The following is a 20,044-nucleotide window of genomic DNA, read 5'->3' on the forward strand; positions in this document are numbered from 1 at the left end:
AGGAGAAATAGAAGGGGAGAGGTGATAAAGAGAGAGATTGGCTGTCCTTTTGGAGCCTAGGGTGTGCCGAGTAGTCAGACAAAAACAAGTATGGGCAATTTTCTGCATACGATTATGATCCGAGTATTTTTTGTAATTATCGGTGATTGGAAGAAGAAGAAAAAAAGAAAAGAAAAAGCACACATCTTTCTCATGCTAGTCAGTCATGTGCAAGGTTCTACGTGGTCTGAAACACTCAACTGGCTGGTTGTAAAGAGAAGGGTGGGTTGTACGTTGATCCTGCTGTATTTCTCCGTTCACTCCGTTCATAATTTCACCTGATCAGATTTCCTTCCATGTTTTCAGGCTGATCATTTACAGTGCATTCGGTAAGTATTTAGACCCCTTGACTTTTCCCACATTTTGTTACGTTACAATCTTATTCTAACATGAATGAAATATATGTTTTCTACACACAATACTCCATAATGACAAAGTGAAAACAGGTTTGTAGAAACTTTTGAAAATTTATTTAAAAAATAAATAAAAATACCTTATTCACATTCAGTGGTAAGAAAAAGTATGTGAACCCTTCGGAATTACATTTACATTTACATTTAAGTCATTTAGCAGACGCTCTTATCCAGAGCGACTTACAAATTGGAAAGTTCATACATATTCATCCTGGTCCCCCCGTGGGGAATGAACCCACAACCCTGGCGTTGCAAGCGCCATGCTCTACCAACTGAGCCACACGGGACTTCTGCATAAATTGGTCATCAAATTTGATCTGATCTTCATCTAAGTCACAACAATAGACAAACATAGTGTGATTAAACTAATAACACATAAATTATGGTATTTTTCTTGTCTATTTTGAATACATAATTTAAACATTCACAGTGTAGGTTGGAAAAAGTATGTGAACCCCTAGGCTAATGACTTCTCCAAAAGCTAATTGGAGTCAGGAGTCAGCTAACCTGGAGTCCAATCAATGAGACGAGATTGGAGATGTTGGTTAGAGCTGCCTTGCCCTATAAAAAACACTCACAAAATTTGAGTTTGCTATTCACAAGAAGCATTGCCTGATGTGAACCATGCCTCGAACAAAAGAGATCTCAGAAGACCTAAGATTAAGAATTGTTGACTTGCATAAAGCTGGAAAGGATTACAAAAGTATCTATAAAAGCCTTGATGTTCATCAGTTCACGGTAAGACATGTTCTATAAATGGAGAAAGTTCACCACTGTTGCTACTCTCCCTAGGAGTGGCCGTCCTGCAAAGATGACTGCAAGAGCACAGCGCAGATCTCAATGAGGTTAAGATGAATCCTAGAGTGTCAGCTAAAGACTTACAGACATCTCTGGAACATGCTAACATCTCTGTTGACGAGTCCAAGACACGTAAAACACTAAACAAGAATGGTGTTCATGGGAGGACACCACGGAAGAAGCCACTGCTGTCTGCACGTCTGAGGTGTGCAAAAGTCCACCTGGATGTTCCTACTGGAAAAATATTCTGTGGACAGATGAAACTACAGTTGAGTTGTTTGGAAGGAACACACAACACTATGTGTGGAGAGAAAAAGGCACAGCACACCAACATCAAAACCTCATCCCAACTGTAAAGTATGGTGAAGGGAGCATCATGGTTTGGGGCTGCTGTGCTGCCTCAGTGCCTGGACAGCTTGCAATCATCGACGGAAAAATGAATTCCCAAGTTTATCAAGACATTTTGCAGGAGAATGTTAGGCTATTTGTCCGCCAATTGAAGCTCAACAGAAGTTGGGTGATGCAACAGGACGACCCAAAACACAGAAGAAAAATCAACAACAGAATGGGTCAAACAGAAAAAAATAGACCTTCTGGAGTGGCCCAGTCAGAGTCCTGACCTCAACCCGATTGAGATGCTGTGGCATGACCTCAAGAGAGCAGTTCACACCAGACATCCCAAGAATATTACTGAACTGAAACAGTTTTGTAAAGAGGAATGGTCCAATATTCCTCCTGACTGCTGTGCAGGTCTGATCCACAACTACAGAAAACATTTATTTGAGGTTATTGCTGCCAAACCAGTTATTAAATCCAAGGGTTCACATACTTTTCCCACCCTGCACTGTGAATGTTTACACGGTGTGTTCAATAAAGACATGAAAACGTAAAATTGTTTGTGTGTCATTAATTTAAGCAGACTGTGTTTGTCTAATTGTTTTGAACTAGATGAAGATCAGATAACATTTTATTCCCAATTTATGCAGAAATCCAGGTATTTTCAAAGGGTCAACATACTTTTTCTTGCCACTAAGTATTCTGATCCTTTGCTATGAGACTCGAAATTGAGCTCAGGTGCATCCTGTTTCCATTGATCATCTATGAGATGTTTCTACAACTTGATTGGAGTCCACCTGTGGTAAATTCAATTTATTGGACATGATTTGGAAAGACACACACCTGTCTATATAAGGTCCTACAGTTGACAGTGCATGTCAGAGCAAATACCAAGCCATGAGGTTGACGGAATTGTCCGTAGAGCTCCGAGACAGAATGGTGTCGAGGCACAGATCTGGGGAAGGGTACCAAATAATTTCTACAGCATGAAGGTTCCCAAGAATACAGTGGTCTCCATTATTCTTAAATAGGAAAAGTTTGGAACCACTCTTCCTAGAGCTGGCCACCCAGCCAAATTGAGCAATCGGGGGAGAAGGGCCTTGGCCACCAAGAACCCAATGGTCACTCTGACAGGGCTCCAGAGTTCCTCTGTGGAGATGGGAGAACCTTCCAGAAGGACAACCATCTCTGCAGCACTCCACCAATCAGGCCTTTATGGTAGAGTGGCCAGACGGAAGCCACTCAGTAAAAGGCACATGACAGCCCACTTGGAGTTTGCCAAAAGGCACCAAAAGACTCAGATCATGAGAAACAAGATTCTCTGGTCTGATGAAACCAGGATTGAACTCTTTTGCCTGAATGCCAAGCGTCACATCTGGAGGAAGCCTGGCACCATCCCTACGGTGAAGCATGGCGGTGGCAGCATCATGCTGTGGGGATGTTTTTCAGCAGCAGGGACTAGGAGACTAGTCAGGATCGAGGGAAAGATGAACAGAGCAAAGTACAAAGAGATCCTTGATGAAAACCTGCTCTTGAGCGCTCAGGACCTCAGACTGGTGCGAAGGTTCACCTTCCAACAGGACAATGGCTCTAAGCACACAGCCAAGACAACGCAGGAGTGGCTTCGGCACAAGTCTCTGAATGTCCTTGAGTGGATGAGACAAAGCCTGGACTTGAACCAAATCTAACATCTCTGGAGACCTAAAAATAGCTGTGCAGCGACGCTCCCCATCCAACCTGACAGAGCTTGAGAGGATCTGCAGAGGAGAATGGGAGAAACTTCCCAAATACAAGTGTGTCAAGCTTGTAGCGTCATACCCAAGAACACTCAAGGCTGTAATCACTGCCAAATATGTTTCAACAAAGTACTGAGTAAAGGGTCTGAATACTTATGTATATGTAATATTTTAGTTTTTTATTTGTAATAAATTTGCAAACATTTCTAAAAACCTGTTTTGTCTTTGTCATTATGGGGTAATTTGTGTAGATTGATGAGAAAAAAATAACAATTTAATCAATTTTAGAATAAGGCTGTAACATAACAAAATGTGGAAAAAGTCAAGGGGTCTGAATACTTTCTGAATGCACTGTAGATTGCTGTTGCGTCCTACTATAATAAATCACATGGCCAGGACGTTTACTATCAAGCTATTAATGTGCATAATATCTAACAAATGGGGCAAGGGTAGCGAAAAAGATGCCGATGCTCATTCTGACCGAGTGACAACAAACTTGGCAGCCCACTGCAAGTTGAAAACACACACAAAGACACACACACACACACACCCCTTCCGTGCGCTGCTTCTAATCTGCAGCGTTTTTGCAGTGAGTTTTTTGCCAACATCTACTCTAGCATATTAAAACACTTACGTTCTTTCCGATCACGATTATCATCCGAACAGATCCGACTATCAACTGTCAATTTATGGATACGATTACAAATACGAGTATGGCCATGTCGGCACACCCCTATTGGAGCCCCTCTCACCCGCACTGGCCCCCTCAGGCCCCTGGACGTCTTTGACCAGGCCGTTGAGGCCGGGCGGAGGGCCACAGGAAGGGACGGCACCAGCACGGGGCGGGCGTTTCCCTGGCACCTTCACAGTCACCCTCAGCAGGTCCATCTCTTTCCCATGGACATTCTGCATGTAGTCCTGTCAGGTCAGGGGGAAAGGCCAACCATTACAGCAGATATTTCAAACATACGTATATAATGTTACTGTAGCATGGTCCAACCCATTCTGAGATTCAAAATGGTCTTCAGCAGGTTATACAAACTATAACAATGTAGCCAACTCAGGGATTCAATGAGATTCAATATCCGACCATATTCCAAAGTCTTTGTAATAGAGCCAGAGGATTTTCCTGACTGGTCATGTGGAAGCTCTATCATAAATGCATGTCCCTGATCAGCCCTTTATGTGTGTCAATACAAACAGCTGGAATATAGTGTAGCACTTAGTGTCAGTGCATTGACTCACGTTGACGCTGGAGTGATAAGAGAGCATGCCGTTGTTGGACAGCGTGACGTATTTCTTCTTCCATTCCTTGTTGAGGGAGTTCCCACTGCGCTTCAGCAGGATGCTCTGGTGGAGGGAGACAGGGTTGACGGACAGAGGAGAGGAGACAAGGATAAGACACACATTCTTTATCTGTTCTTTATTATGCTCCTTATGCCAAAAGAGCCTAGCAGGCTTCCACAAAATCTACCTCAACAAAATTCTCAAAGGTAAGTCAAATCCCTCTCTTAGCTCCATGATGTTAGTTCATTGTCTTTGATGAGCTCCTGTAGACTACTGTCAGTTCCTCTCTACAGAAGGGAGCATACAGCTCCTACAGGATATACTGTCTGTCTGTCACCTACCTGTTTGATGGGGATGGAGCGTCCACTACCCAGGTCTCCTATCTTACCGTCTGTACTCCTCCTCTCCGAGTCACTGCCCCTACGGCCCTGCAGACATGGCACAAGACAAACAACAAGAATAAACAGCTAAAGAGAAAACAGAGCGAGAGGGAGAGAGAATGCTGTTCATCGACTACAGCTCAGCATTTAACACCATAGTACCCTCCAAACTCGTCGAGACCCTGTGTCTTGAGCCCGCCCTGTGCAACTGGGTCCTGGACTTCCTGACGAGCCGCCCCCAGGTGGTGAGGGTAGGAAACAACATCTCCAGCCGCTGATCCTCAACACTGGGGCCTCACAAAGGTGCGTTCTCAGTCCTCTCCTGTACTCCCTGTTCACCCACGACTGTGTGACCATGCACGCCTCCAACTCAATCATCAAGTTTGCAGACGGCACTACAGTGGTAGGCTTGATTCCCAACGACGACGAGACGGCCTACAGGGAGGAGGTGAGGGCCCTCGGAGTGTGGTGTCAGGATAATAACCTCCCACTCAATGTCAACAAAACAAAGGAGATGATCGTGGACTTCAGGAAACAGCAGAGGGAGCATCCCCCTATCCACATCGACGGGACAGTGGTGGAGAAGGTGAAAAGTTTTAAGTTCCTCGGCGTACACATCACGGACAAACTGAAATGGTCCACCCACACAGACAGCGTGGTGAAGAAGGCGCAGCAGCGCCTCTTCAACCTCAGGAGGCTGAAGAAATTCGGCTTGTCACCAAAAACACTCACAAACTTTTACAGATGCACAGTCGAGAGCATCCTGTCGGGCTGTATCACTGCCTGGTACGGCAACTGCTCCGCCCATAACCGTAAGGCTCTCCAGAGGGTAGTGAGGTCCGCACAAAGCAAACTACCTGCCCACCAGGACACCTACACCACCCGATGTCACAGGAAGGCCAAAAAGATCATCAAGGACAACAACCACCCGAGCCACTGCCTGTTCACCCCATTACCATCCAGAAGGCGAGGTCAGTACAGGTGCATCAAAGCGGGGACCGAGAGACTGAAAAACAGCTTCTATCTCAAGGCCATCAGACTGTTAAACAGCCATCACTAACATTGAGTGGCTGCTGCCAACATACTGACTCATCTCTAGCCACTTTAATAATAAAAAATTGGATGTAATAAATGTATCACTTTAAACAATGCCACTTTATATAATGTTTACATACCCTACATTACTCATATGTATATACTGTACTCTATACCATCTACCATCTATGCCGTTCGGCCATCGCTCATCCATATATTTCTTCTTTTTTTTTACCCGTTTTTCTCCCCAATTTCATGGTATTCAATTAGTAGTAGTTACTGTCTTCTCTCATCGCTGCAACTCCCGTACGAAGAGGCGAAGGTCGAGAGCCATGCGTCCTCCGAAACACAACCCAACCAAGCCGCACTGCTTCTTGACACAACGCACATCCAACCCGGAAGCCAGCCGCACCAATGTGTGGGAGGAAACACCGTACACCTAGCGACCTGGTCAGCGTGCACTGCGCCCGGCCCGCCACAGGAGTCGCTAGTGTGCGGTGAGACAAGGATATCCCTGCCGGCCAAACCCTCCCTAACCCCGGACGACGCTGGGCCAATTGTGCATCGCTCCATGAGCCTCCCGGTCGCGGCCGGCTGCGGCCTGGGCTTGAACCCAGAATCTCTGGTGGCACATCTAGCACTGCGATGCTAGCACTGCGCCACCCGGGAGGCGTCCATATCCATATATTTCTATGTATACATTCTTATTCATTCCTTTACACTTGTGTGTATAAGGTCGTTGTCGTGAAATTCTTAGATTACTTGTTATATATTACTGCATGGTCGGGAACTAGAAGCACAAGCATTTTGCTACACTCAAATTAACATTAGCTAACCATGTGTATGTGACAAATACAATTTGATTTGATTTGATTTAGAGAGAGAGAGAGAAAGAAAGAAAGAGTGAGAGATAACTATTATACAGACAGAGAGTGAAGGAAAAAGCACAAAATAGGGACTATAATCCATGAAGAGAGCTAAAATAGGGACTATAATCCATGAAGAGAGCTAAAATAGGGACTATAATCCATGAAGAGAGCTAAAATAGGGACTATAATCCATGAAGAGAGCTAAAATAGGGACTATAATCCATGAAGAGAGCTAAAATAGGGACTATAATCCACGAAGAGAGTTAAAATAGGGACTATAATCCATGAAGAGAGCTAAAATAGGGACTATAATCCATGAAGAGAGTTAAAATAGGGACTATAATCCATGAAGAGAGCTAAAATAGGGACTATAATCCATGAAGAGAGCTAAAATAGGGACTATAATCCATGAAGAGAGCTAAAAAAGGGACTATAATCCATGAAGAGAGCTAAAATAGGGACTATAATCCATGAAGAGAGCTAAAATAGGGACTATAATCCATGAAGAGAGTTAAAATAGGGACTATAATCCATGAAGAGAGCTAAAATAGGGACTATAATCCATGAAGAGAGTTAAAATAGGGACTATAATCCATGAAGAGAGTTAAAATAGGGACTATAATCCATGAAGAGAGTTAAAATAGGGACTATAATCCATGAAGAGAGCTAAAATAGGGACTATAATCCATGAAGAGAGCTAAAATAGGGACTATAATCCATGAAGAGAGTTAAAATAGGGACTATAATCCATGAAGAGAGCTAAAATAGGGACTATAATCCATGAAGAGAGTTAAAATAGGGACTATAATCCATGAAGAGAGCTAAAAAAGGGACTATAATCCATGAAGAGAGCTAAAATAGGGACTATAATCCACGAAGAGAGCTAAAAAGATTACATTTCAAAGAAAGCACAGGGGACCTGAGAGAGGGTTATGGATGGATCAATGAGGAATCTAAATCAGTAAAAGTGTGTGTTTGTGGTTGGTTGGTATGTTACCGTGAAGCGGGAGCCGGTGCGTTGCCGGGGGGCACTGCGGACAGACCCTGGGGTGGCGCTGCCCAGCCTCTCCCCCCCTGCTGCCCCACCGATCTCCTTATGACTGATCACTGGGGTGGAGGGCAGGGAAGACGAGTAGTCACTGCTTTGACCACCGTTACTGGCCTGAGAGAGAGAAACAAAAACAAAGAAACAGAAAGAGTGACAGACAACAAAAAGGACAAAAGAGAGAGAGATTACAGAGAGCAAAGAAAGACAGCTGAATATGTGGAAAAGTCTGGAAACAAAATCCATAAATCTAAATGAACACTGATCTGTACACTCCTGTCCAACATTACCATCCTATTGATTTGGACCAGTGTCTTATCTCCAGTATGAAGGACTGGAGGCCAGAGCTGCTGCTGTACCTGACCAGGGAAGACTCCTGACACTGGGGTAGAGCCTCCAGAGTGACTGGGGGAGTTGGGCAGGGATTTACAGGAGGCCAGTAGAGCTGCCTGCTTCTTCACTGCCATGATCTTCTGGGCAGCTGTGGTAAGTAGAGAGAGGACAAAAACAAACATTACCCTTCTTAGACAGTCATCTTTCTAATCTAGACGCTGATATAGATGAATGTGAAATGAATTCAAATTGGTTTATTGATTCAAATTCCAGCTACATTGTACTGAAACAATGTAAAAAAGGAGCAGTGTGTGTGTGTTTGTGTGTGTCCTCACCCTCGGTGAAGACGCGGTTGACGTTGAGGCCGTAGGTAGCGCAGGTCTCGTAGTAGGTACAGCGCCTGACGTCTGAACACAGCTGTCTAGCCCTGGCATCCTCTATCACCCGAGGGTTGGTGCTGGTGATTTTATCTGGAGGAAGGAGGAACTACATCAACTACATCCTATTAGAAACCTTAATAAACCTTTAGAAACCCATACAGACGCTATCTTTAGTATAATATAGAGCAGGGTTTCTTAAACTATGGGTTGGGACACAAAGTGGGCCCTGGACATGTGAGAGGTGGGCATCAAGTTATGAGAATGCATCTTTAGGATGATTTGGGTCACGGGAGGACAGTCAATTTCTCATTTGGGTCTCGAGCTGAAAATGTTTGCTCACCCCTGTCATAGAGAGTGGGTATGGGTGGAGTCTTACCCTGGGTTCCTACCACTATGAAGGGTATCTCAGCGATGTTGCGGTGGATGCCAAGCTCGCTGTAGTTCCTGTACACTTCCTGGAAACTGGCCTCATTCTCCAGACTAAAGACCAGGATGACCCCGTCCACCCAGCTAGCCATCTGGAGAGGAGGGGAGAGGGTAGCGTAGGGGAGGTAATAGGGGACAAATGGGGAGAGAACAAGTGAAAGAGAGAGTTGTCAGAGGAGAACATAAAAATAACAGGTGAGAAGAGTTAAACAGTCCAACGTGTCAGAGTGAACCCCTGTCAACTCCATGTGTTTTAAGGGGGACACTACTCATCAGTCTGCAGTCAGTAAAGCCTCCACCTACCTGTGCATCCGGGGGTCCTGTCTCCTCCCTGATCAGCAAAATGTGACTGTTGCCATCAACAAGTACCTCCTTCTTATACCTGCCCCCTGATAGAGAAAGAAAGAGAGAGAGAGAGAGAGAGAGAGAGAGAGAGAGAGAGAGAGAGAGAGAGAGAGAGAGAGAGAGAGAGAGAGAGAGAGAGAGAAGCTCTATGTGATACAGTAGTATTTTCTTTACAGGAATGCTTTAAGGCTTAAGTACAAGGTATGATGTCAAACCAGTGTTAATTTCGTCAACAAAAATAATGACGTAAATATTAGTCAAACACCTATTTTTCAGTGGCAGTTGACGAGACTATAACTGACTAAATAGACTCAGAAAAAAAAGATTAATAATAATAAATATTAATAATAAAACGAGACAAAAATATCTCTGTGACTAAAATCTGACTAGTAAATGGACTGGACAAGAGTTTTTTGAGAGATTGAGAGCTTTGAGTGTTATTTGTAGGGTCCAATGAAAAGCATACATGACATAATTGTAAGGCTTTCTCATTGCAAAGTTGCAATGTTTTTATTGGTGGAAAATAAATACCATGTCCAGGTCATTCACAAGTCACCTCTCTGCCCAGCAACCGTTTTCCAATCTGGCGGCAACAAATCATTGACGCAAATAAGGCACACGCATTGGCGTCTCTCCCGGTGGTACATGCTTCCGGTAGAAAAAGGGGCAATGTTTGGAGCCACTTTACTTATCGTGTTAATTCAAACAAGACCGAATGCAACGTCTTACATTTTAGTAATTTAGCAGATGCTCTTATCCAGAGCGACTTACAGTAAGTGCATTCACCTAAAGATAGCTAGGTGGAAGACAGAGTTTGCACCCACAAGCTAATGTGGAAAAATACTACAAACCTCAAGAGACATCTGAAAGTGCATCATCTCAATATATATGCTCAGGTAATAACATATTAATAATGCTAGCTAGTTAGTTTGCAGCAACCTATCACACCTCTACTTATGACAGAACTTTGATTACATTATAGCTACAGTATGTCAAGGGGTGTTTGCCAATTTGCCTGTTGGAAAGAGAATTATGGGATAGGATGTTATGCAGAACAATATGTTGGTAGGACAAGGCTAAGTATGTTTGTGCACATGGAAGTCAGTGATTTATGTTTACTAGGTTAATGAGGCAATGGAAATGTGATGTGACTAAAATTAAAATGCATTTATAGTTGACTAAAATGGCCCACTGTTTTTATCATTTTGACAAAAAACAGACTAAATCATTATTCAAATGACCAAATTTTGACTAAGACTTAATTATATTTTAGTCAAAATGATTAAGACAAGACTAAATCTAAAAAAAAGAGTGCCAAAATTAAAACTGTCAAACTCACCTTCTGGGTTCTCCAGGGGCTGGTAGCTCCCGCTCATGTGTCTGTGGACCAGGGCTGACTTCCCACTGCGGAGACCTCCCAACACCCCCTGGACACATAGTCAGAAGGATATATCACCCCACTCTTTCTAATAGTGACATGTTTATCATACTCTACAACAACTACTTCTATTTACTACAATTATCATCATAGTATTCCATTAGTAGACACTGTCACTGTCGTTGTCTCTGTTGAAGCAGAAACAAGACTACACCTATTTCCTATTCCAGCGGTATGACAACAGCAATCACTCTCACCAGACGGAGCTCTTGGACGGTTCGACTGAAGGTCCATTCTTGACTGTTTCCGCAAGCCGCTGTGGACACACAGAGAGAGGGAAAGAGAGAGAGAGGGAGACTGATTAAAACATAAGGTCAATGTCGTGATCACGTGTTCCCTCTCCCTTTCTGCCTCCTGTCTACAGCTTGCTTAGAACAGGGGAAACCTTCAAAGTCACCGGCCGTCTCGCTCTACAGCACTCTGAAGCTGTGAGGAATGCCGTGCCGCGCCGTTCTTAGTGTGTGTGGCCCCATAAGTGCCCTGTCGCAGGTCCAGATGGCCTAGACTACAGAGTTAGGTGAGGGTGGGGGACGGAGAAAAGGAGCAAGGGAATGAGGTAGAGCCGCAAAGGACGAGTGCAAATGAATTGCACAGGCTCAGTAGTGAGGCTCAAGTTCATTAGCAGCTCTGTGGACGCAGCCAGAGTGAGCGTGCCAGTGTGTGTGTGTGTTTGTGTACACGTGTGTGTGTGTACGTATGTGTGCCTGAGCGTGTATGTGAGATGATTACCAAACAATCTCTATGTGTTTTATTCATCCAAAATTCCAATACAAGCCTCAGTAGATTTCACCATCATTTTGATGCTGCGCAGCAAGCTGAAAATGGGATGTAGAGAGAGAGAGAGAGATAGAGAGAGAGAGAACATTTCTGTGTCCACAGTGGAATGAGAATTTGGATATCCTCCAAGCATCATAATTACTGGGTACCTGTTATTTCACTGCATCGCCCAGAGGTGTTCAATAATATCTGAAAAGCACAGACAGGGGTCCTCACAACAGGTGACTGCCAATGAGTTGAGACTTTTATTGAAGTCACATAATTTTCTATCTATATACTACTGCAATAGCCATCACACAGAAAAGAGTGAGGTGGAGAACACCCTATGCTCACATGGGGGCCAACAGGGTAACAGGATTAAGTCAAGTCACACTACTGCATAGCAGAGTGGAAGAGGACTAGTAGGTAATGTAACATCCTGTAAGTGGCTGCCAGTACTATTCCTCATTGTGACAGAGTCCATCAATAACAGTTACATTTTAGTCATTTAGCACGACAGTCTTATCCAGAGAGACTTACAGTAGTGAGTGCATACATTTTCAGACTCTTTTGTACTGGTCCCCCGTGGGAATCGAACTCACAACCCTGGCGTTGCAAGCACCATGCTCTACCAACAGCCACACAGGACCTAAGAGTGCATTTGTTCAGATGTTGACCTGAAGACTAATGGAAATAATATACAGTAGAGCACACATGTAGAATGAATGTGAAATTCCTTTACAAGGTTTTGTGCATCTCAAATGGCACCCTATTCCCTATATAGTGCACTATACAGGGAATAGGGTGCCATTTGGCACTTAGAACCACATGTAACCGGTGTGAATAACCGGTGTGAAATGGATAGCTAGTTAGCGGGGTCCGCGCTAATAGTGTTTCAATCGGTGACGACACTCGCTCTGAGACCTTGAAGTAGATGTTTCCCTTGCTCTGCTGTGGAGTGATAGGTAACGATACTTCGGGGGTGTCAGTTGTTGATGTGTGAAGAGGGTCCCTGGTTCAAGCCCAGGTAGGGGTGAGGAGAGGGATGGAAGGAAAACTGTTACAAACACAACACAGGGTTAGACTGCATGGGGAGAGAGGGGGAGAAGGAAAACACTATACTTAACAAAAATCTAAAAGCAACATGTAAAGTGTTGGTCACATGTTTCATGGGCTGAAATAAAAGATCCCAGAAATGTTCCATATGCACCAAAAGCTAATTTCTCTCAAATGTTGTGCACAAATGTATTTACATCCCTGGTTAGTGAGCATTTCTCCTTTGCCAATATAATCCATCGACCTGACAGGTGTGGCATATCAAGAAGCTGATTAAACAGCATGATCATTACACAGGTGTGCCTTGTGCTGGGAACAATTAAAGGCCACTCTAACATGTGCAGTTTGGTCACACAACACAATGCCACAGATGTCTCAAGTTTTGAGGAAACGTGCAAATGGCATGCTGACTACAGCAATGTCCACCAGAGCTGTTGCCAGAGAATTTAATGTTTATTTCTCTACCATAAGCCGCCTCCAACATTGTTTTAGAGAATTTGGCAGTACGTCCAACCGGCCTCACAACCGCAGACCACGTGTAACCACGCCAGCCCAGGACCTCCACATCTGGCTTCTTCACCAGCGGGATGGTCTGAGATGAGCCACCCGGACAGCTGATGAAACTGTGGGTTTGCACAACCGAAGAATTTCTGCACAAACTGTCAGAAAGCGTCTCAGGGAACCTCATCTGTGTGCTCGTCGTCCTCACCAGGGTCTTGACCTGACTGAGGTTCGGCGTTGTAACCAACTTCAGTTACCAAATACTCACCTTCGATGGCCACTGGCATGCTGGATAAGTGTGCTCTTCACGGATGAATCCCGATTTCAACTGTACCAGGCGGATGGCAGAAAGCATGTATGGCGTCGTGTGGGCGAGCAGTTTGCTGATGTCAACGTTGTGAACAGAGTTCCTTGCGGTGGGGTTATGGTATGGGCAGTCATAAGCTATGAACAACGAACACAATTCAGTGTAGTTTCAATGTATGGAATCACTTGGGAAATGTTGGATTTTAGGTCAACTTCCCCTTTAAAGAAGACTGAAGTTATGGATGGGAAATAAAATCTTCAAAAGATTAACAAGCAGATTCATTCTGCAGGGCTGCAGATACACACACCTATGCTTGTACATGGACACACACACAAACGCACACACACACACACACAACGTTCATAGGCCTCCAATTGTGGACAAATTCTTGATTTGGGCAACAGGCAGTCTCTTACACACACACACACGCACACAGACACATGCAAACAGCCATATAAATGATGACACTGCCTCAATCAAAAGGGCCTTTGGAGGTCTGAGTAAAGCAGTGTTGAAGCCAACTCCAGTCAGACAGTATGATCCTTTCAGACACTGAATCCTCTCTCTGTGGGGACACACCAGAAGTGAGGGAGTCTCCACAGACACATTATATACTGCCTGTGCTTTGCTGTGCGCACCGGCCACACCTCAGGGACAATACGGTAACACAGCCACCACTTCCTTCCACTCTTGCTCTCAAGGGAGATTACATTTAAACGAAAGCCTGGTACCCTTCCCAACCCCCACCGGACAATTTCTGTCTGTATGTCTATTGGTCTCTCCCGCTCTCCACCCCCCCCCCCACACTCCTTAACCCAGCCCCCACCCCCTTCCAGCGTCATATCGCCGACCAAATAGCATCTCTTGCCGCTTGTTGTTGCCATGGCAACCGTTCTTCCAGAAACTGCCTGGCTCTCAGCACAATAAATTCTCTCATACATACAGTGGTGTGTGTGTTTGAGCACATTTACACAATTGTAAATCACACATACTATATTGATTAATATTGATGATATGGATATAAGACAGACATGATATTTACTGAGTTAACAAAATACAATTAAAATGTTGAAAATCTCCCCAAATGTATATTTTCATTAGTTATTACTTTACCCCTACTCTGATTGATATTTTGCAATCAAATATTTTGCAATCAAACTGAAATGCACCCCAAAATGTAAATGGCTATTCATTTCTTGTTCACCCAATCCCAATGTGGAGTCATTGAGGTAATGGGTTTCATTTGGATGTTGATTAACTCTGCAAGCAGAGCAGGAAGGGTCCCCTTCCTTCCTCCCTCACCCTCTGCCCCCTCACTCCTTCCCTCAGAAGAACACAGCTCTGTGTACTTCCACCCTTAATTATTCATGTCCCACTTACTCCTGACAAATTATTCAGCACTTACACCAATTCTACATACTCCTTCATCACACACGTCTACAACAGCACATTCGCAAATATAGTAAAATCTGAATATTTGATTACCATGGGCTATCTCATGTTTTCTTGTGACTGCTTGGAGTTGGAGAGAAATTTAGGCCAAGTAGGTTTTCATTGGCGGAAGCATTACTCTTGGGAGCAGGAGAAGCATATGCAGGTTGTCCTCTCTCGTTATTCAACCTTTTTCATGCCTAACACCCAACAGGACCTATGAGTGAATGTGCTCATTTTACTCTATCACATGAATGCATCATCATTCAAGTGATATCTTCTGCATTATATCCAGTATGTGACTGTGTGAACGGATTATAATGTATAATGCAATTTCCTGATTGGAATTCCAATTCTCTCTGAGGGTCCATCGAGGCATAGTGGCCATCCAATAACATATTTTATGACCAAGATGCATCACATGGCACCCTATTCCCTATGTAGTGCACTACTTTTGACCAGGCCCCATAGAGCTCTGGTCAACGGTAGTGCACTATAAAGGGAATAGGGTGGGTGCCATATTGGACACAGCCCAAGGCTTGCCCTCTCACTTCAAGGTCTTCAACCTCCTTTTCTTCACCACATTCTTGCACAGTCCATCCTGACCTACAGTGTGTGGTTTTCCGGCCAATATGGACTGATGATGGACAACCATCTAGAATGAGACCACAGTCTCTAGCATTGTGTAAACCATTGTGTAAACCATTAGAGTAAGATGGTACGGCAAAACATAATCCAGCCTCCAGTTGTGAAAAGTCTGAAATGGAATGGGAAGGACAGCTAGCCCTGGTGGGGGGGAATGGTGGATAGGTGGGTATGGGCGATATCTTACCTTCCTCCTCACTAGAACCCCTCTGAACGGGCGTGTAGATAGGGGGCGCTGTGTTGGAGCAGGGAGGCGCAGGCGTACTTTTTGTGAAGATCCCGCTGATGAACTTGAGCATCTTGCGGTCACGGGCGGGGGGACGCTGGGTGGTCCCCCCCTGACTCTGGCTGTCCTTCCCCTTCTTCAGGTCCTCAGAGAGGGAGTGCAGGTCACTGTTGTCCAGAGTGCGGCTCTTGCCCTTCCTCGGCGGTTTGGATATCTGAGGGGTGGGTTGGGCTGGCAGGGACGTTGAGCCTGTCTTCAGCCTGTCCCCTCTGGGGCTTTCCCTGGTCACCACGTCCGTAAACCCTCCCCCTACGGGGGCTCCCTGGCGAAGGAGGGTAGACCTGCCATCACTGTCCGCCCAGGATGCCCGGTAAGGTCCCAGAGAGGCCACAGCAGCTGTCATGGGAGACCGGTCCCCTATGCGGTTGTCTTTGCGGTCCAGACTCTTGGCGGATGGAGGCATACTCTGATTGGCTTCCCTCAACTCCCGCCGGCTTACAGCCCCGCCCCCGGCATGTGACCTCATCAGGACCTCGGGTCTCTGGGTGAGCCTGGGCGGTACGGTGATGGGCATGCTGCCCCGGGAGAGGGTGTTGCTTGCGTCGCCCATCCCTTCCTCGCACCTTGGAAACAGCATGGGTGGCTCCCGATAGAGCTCTGTTTTAGGGCGGGTTCCCTCTCTCCTTAGCCCTCCCACTGAGGGGACATCTGACACCCCTGCAAGTCCTTTCACTTGGTCTTTCACATTCTTCGGTAAGAGGGGAGACTCCTTGCTCTTAGTCTCCAACGTGACATCTTTTGAGGAGCCTGGACCACGACTCTCTCGCTCCTTCATCACAGGCTTCTCCCGCTCCTGTACAGGCCCCCCAAAGCTAACGTCCTCCTGCTCCTCTTCCTCCATCTCTGTGTTCCCCTCTACCTCCACCTCGGCACATGCATGTCCTCCCTCATCCTCAGTGGTCCTGCTCAGCTCCTCATCCTCTGGGCCCTCCACTCCTGCTCTCCCCAGAGCAAGGGTCCGTTGTGGCTGGGGCCCGATGGAAACTCCATCACTCCCCACAGCCTCGACCTTGACCAGGGTAAGGGAGATGAGGTAGGTGGTGCGTCTCTGTAGGGTGCCCGCGTGGCTCATGGGGGCGGCAGGCTGGAAGACAGGCAGACCAACCTCAGCGGAGTGGCAGCGCCCTTGCTGTGACCCAGACAGACCCACAGGGAACCGGCATAGCAATCCACAGCCGGAGGCTTCACCACGGAGACAATAGCCAGGCCAGACACCAGTCAGATGGTACTGTCAAACTGCCTGGCGTAGGGATACGTGTGATGTGGGTGAATGGTAACTTTGTCAAGAGGTGGTTGGAGTCTAGCTGGATTGCTTCTTCAGGCTTCTGAACCCATGACGTGAAAACTCAAGAGTCAGCACAAGCGAGACAGAGAATCACTCTAAGGTATCTTGAATTAGTGGAGCATACTTAACAAGGTTACTGAATTAAGTCTAGACTAGTTTTTATTTTAATCCTTCCTGTAATCCTCTCTTCACCTCCTCTTTGCTGATCTGTAAAGACTGCTGCCACTGGACTGCTCCACGGGTTCATTCACAATCCTCCCTTTCTCGTTCCCTCCCTCTCTCCATACGCAAGATTAATTCTATAGCCCAAAGCCAGGGATCTGAGATTGCTTTCCACGATCTTGATGTTTGAGACTGGGTAGTCTGGAATTATGATAGAGTCAACAAATGAGCCTGGTCCATTTCCCCACCAAGACTGTACTACGTAGCTCCCCACTTCACAAAAGCACACAAGATGAACTGCCTCAAGCCAGTCTTCAGTCTGTAAGCTTCTCAGATAATTCTTCATTTCCATTGAAGAATATCCATTGTACGCTTCAGAATCTTCATATTTTCTTATTCCCATTACATTTGACTGGTTAACAAATAATTGTTTCTATTTTTATTTTGCACCGTCACAGACACCAAAGGGTATGTACCGTGGTAAAGCCAAACCAGACATAGCAGGCAACACAGCAAACACAGAAAACAACCGCTTTAGCTGACCCAGCAGAGGAAAAACATTTACGGTAAATACAAGAAAAAACATAAATATAGAAATCATTCACGTGTCGCAAACGCGTGTGGTGGGTGGGTAGTCTCCTTCCGACTGCATACGAGGCAAAGACACACTAATGTCATGCATGAATCACGTATGTACGTATCGTGGATCAATGAAAGGCAGGCTGCAAACATCTGTTGTAATTCCCCCAGCAAAGAGAAGCAGAGATGGTGGCCAGATAGGCAGAACACAGTCACTGTTTCTCTGTTCCTTTGCCTGTAACACTCATATGTACAGTAGGTTCCTTCCCTCACTGCATCCTCTCCTCCGAGTGTCTCAGGCAATTAGCAAGTCAATAAAACGTGTCTGTGAGGCAGAGAGCGAGCCCACTGGCTCAGCTCAGCCCCTCCTTTCCTCCTCCAGATCTCCTCAGGGCCACTAGCCTCTCCGTTAGCCAACAGCTAGTCCAGCTCCAGCCTCAGCTCCAGGCAGGCAGACAGACAGAAGGGAAGGCTGAGGGTGAAGCGTCATGGGAGAGATGCCTGTCCTCGGTCAAGCCCACACGTTCTGTGGCTCGTGTCGGATCAGACAAAACAAAGAGGAGAAAAACCTCTGCCTCCTCCTACCCATCACTTGCTCTCTCTCTCTCTCTCCCGCTCTCTTTTTCAGGCAATCTCCGGGCAGTTCCCACTCTCTCTCTCTCCTTCTGTCCCCTCCCATCCTGCCTCTCAGGAAAGAGGGAGAGAGCGATGATGAACTGGATGAATCAGACGTCACAGGGATGAATGAAAGGAGAGAGCGAGGGAGGAAAGAGAAAAAGAGAGAGAGAGAGAGAGAGAGAATAGGAGAAAAATGAACAGGAGAGTATGTGTGGGGAAGGATATAACCGACAAATAAATAAGGTGGTTTGAAAACAAACTGAATGGGTCATAAATCTTGGGGCACAGAAAAGGGAGGGGATGCGTAGAGAGGAGAGAGAGGGGAACAGACAGGAGCGTAGCTAGAGGTGGATGAGAGAAGAAGAATGCAGGAGATAGAGGAAGGAAAAAGGAGAGATGGAAAACGTGGAAGAGACAGGAGAGGGGAGAAGGCTCTTTCTATCCTCTCCCTCTTCTCTGTCTTTTGCAGTCACACTATCTCCTTCCAGAAAAGCTCTCCTCAACCCCCTCTTAAGCAGTAAGCGTTGCAGGTAGCAACAGCCTATTCCACCCCATCTCTTTCACCTTTCTCAACTAATGGGCTCGCCTGTGACCAAGGTGTTTGGAGCTCCAGGACATTACGGTAGTGAGTCACATGTGCACCATCCTGGCTGTCTCCTTCATCCCTCTCTCTCTAAACCAGAGATATTGAAACTGGGGTTTGCGGAGGTCCTGCTGGGGGTCAATGAAAAGTCCTTAAGAGATTTAATATATATACATTAAGGACGTATTCACACCCCTTGACTTTTTCCACATTTTGTTATGTTACAGCCTTATTCTAAAATGGATTAAATAGTTATTTTCCCCCTCATCAATCTACACACAATACCTCATAATGACAAAGCAAAAACAGGTTTTTAGAAATGTTTGCAAGTGTATTAAAAATCTAAAACTGAAACTCAGTTTCAGACCCTTTACTCAGTACTTTGTTGAAGCACCTTTGGCAGCGATTACAGCCTCGAGTCTTCTTGGGTATGATGCTACAAGCTTTGCACACCTGTATTTGGGGAGTTTTCCCCATTCTTCTCTGCATATCCTCTCAATATCTGTCAGGTTGAATGGGGAGCGTCGCTGCACAGCTATTTTCAGGTCTCTCCAGAGATATTCAATAGGGTTTAAGTCCAGGCTCTGGCTGGGCCACTCAAGGACATTCAGAGACTTGTCCCGAAGCCACTCCTACGTTGTCTTGGCTGTGTGCTTAGGGTCGTTGTCCTGTTGGAAGGTAAACCTTTGCCCCAGTCTGAGGTCCTGAGCGCTCTGGAGCAGGTATTCATCAAGGATCTCTCTGTACTTTGCTCCGTTCATCTTTCCCTCGATCCTGACTAGTCTCCCAGGGGCTTCAGTGTGTGTGGCTGTGTGTTACCCACCTGTGTCACTTCTTTAATTGGATGGAATCTGTCAAGGACACCCACAGAGTGTGGTGATGAATCATGTCCCCTCTAAACTGAAATTATAATGTGTCACTCACTGTGACACTTACACAGAATGTTGCATAGACTCTCAGAGAGAACACACACAC

At 45.7% G+C, this 20,044-nt stretch overlaps 1 protein-coding gene across 4 annotated transcripts in view; it reads right to left on the reverse strand.

Moving 5' to 3' along the window:
- Positions 1–20,044, reverse strand: part of LOC139535901 (arf-GAP with GTPase, ANK repeat and PH domain-containing protein 1-like) — a 47,107-nt gene that overhangs the window by 9,377 nt on the left and 17,686 nt on the right. Inside the window, exons 1-11 of one of the 4 annotated variants that reach the window (XM_071335840.1) lie at positions 15,744–18,822; positions 11,058–11,116; positions 10,762–10,849; positions 9,381–9,466; positions 9,028–9,169; positions 8,607–8,741; positions 8,298–8,419; positions 7,891–8,055; positions 4,951–5,037; positions 4,568–4,672; positions 4,075–4,240 (exon numbers count right to left, since the gene is read on the reverse strand). In XM_071335840.1, coding sequence (XP_071191941.1) covers positions 4,075–4,240; positions 4,568–4,672; positions 4,951–5,037; positions 7,891–8,055; positions 8,298–8,419; positions 8,607–8,741; positions 9,028–9,169; positions 9,381–9,466; positions 10,762–10,849; positions 11,058–11,116; positions 15,744–16,914 — 2,326 coding nt within the window. In that variant the 5' untranslated portion in view covers positions 16,915–18,822. Of the gene's footprint in view, positions 1–4,074; positions 4,241–4,567; positions 4,673–4,950; positions 5,038–7,890; positions 8,056–8,297; positions 8,420–8,606; positions 8,742–9,027; positions 9,170–9,380; positions 9,467–10,761; positions 10,850–11,057; positions 11,117–15,743; positions 18,823–20,044 lie in introns of those variants that run through there. The other 3 variants (XM_071335839.1, XM_071335838.1, XM_071335841.1) reach the window with 3 other exon arrangements.

Source organism: Salvelinus alpinus, chromosome 12 (assembly GCF_045679555.1).
Source record: "Salvelinus alpinus chromosome 12, SLU_Salpinus.1, whole genome shotgun sequence".
NCBI lineage: Eukaryota > Metazoa > Chordata > Actinopteri > Salmoniformes > Salmonidae > Salvelinus > Salvelinus alpinus.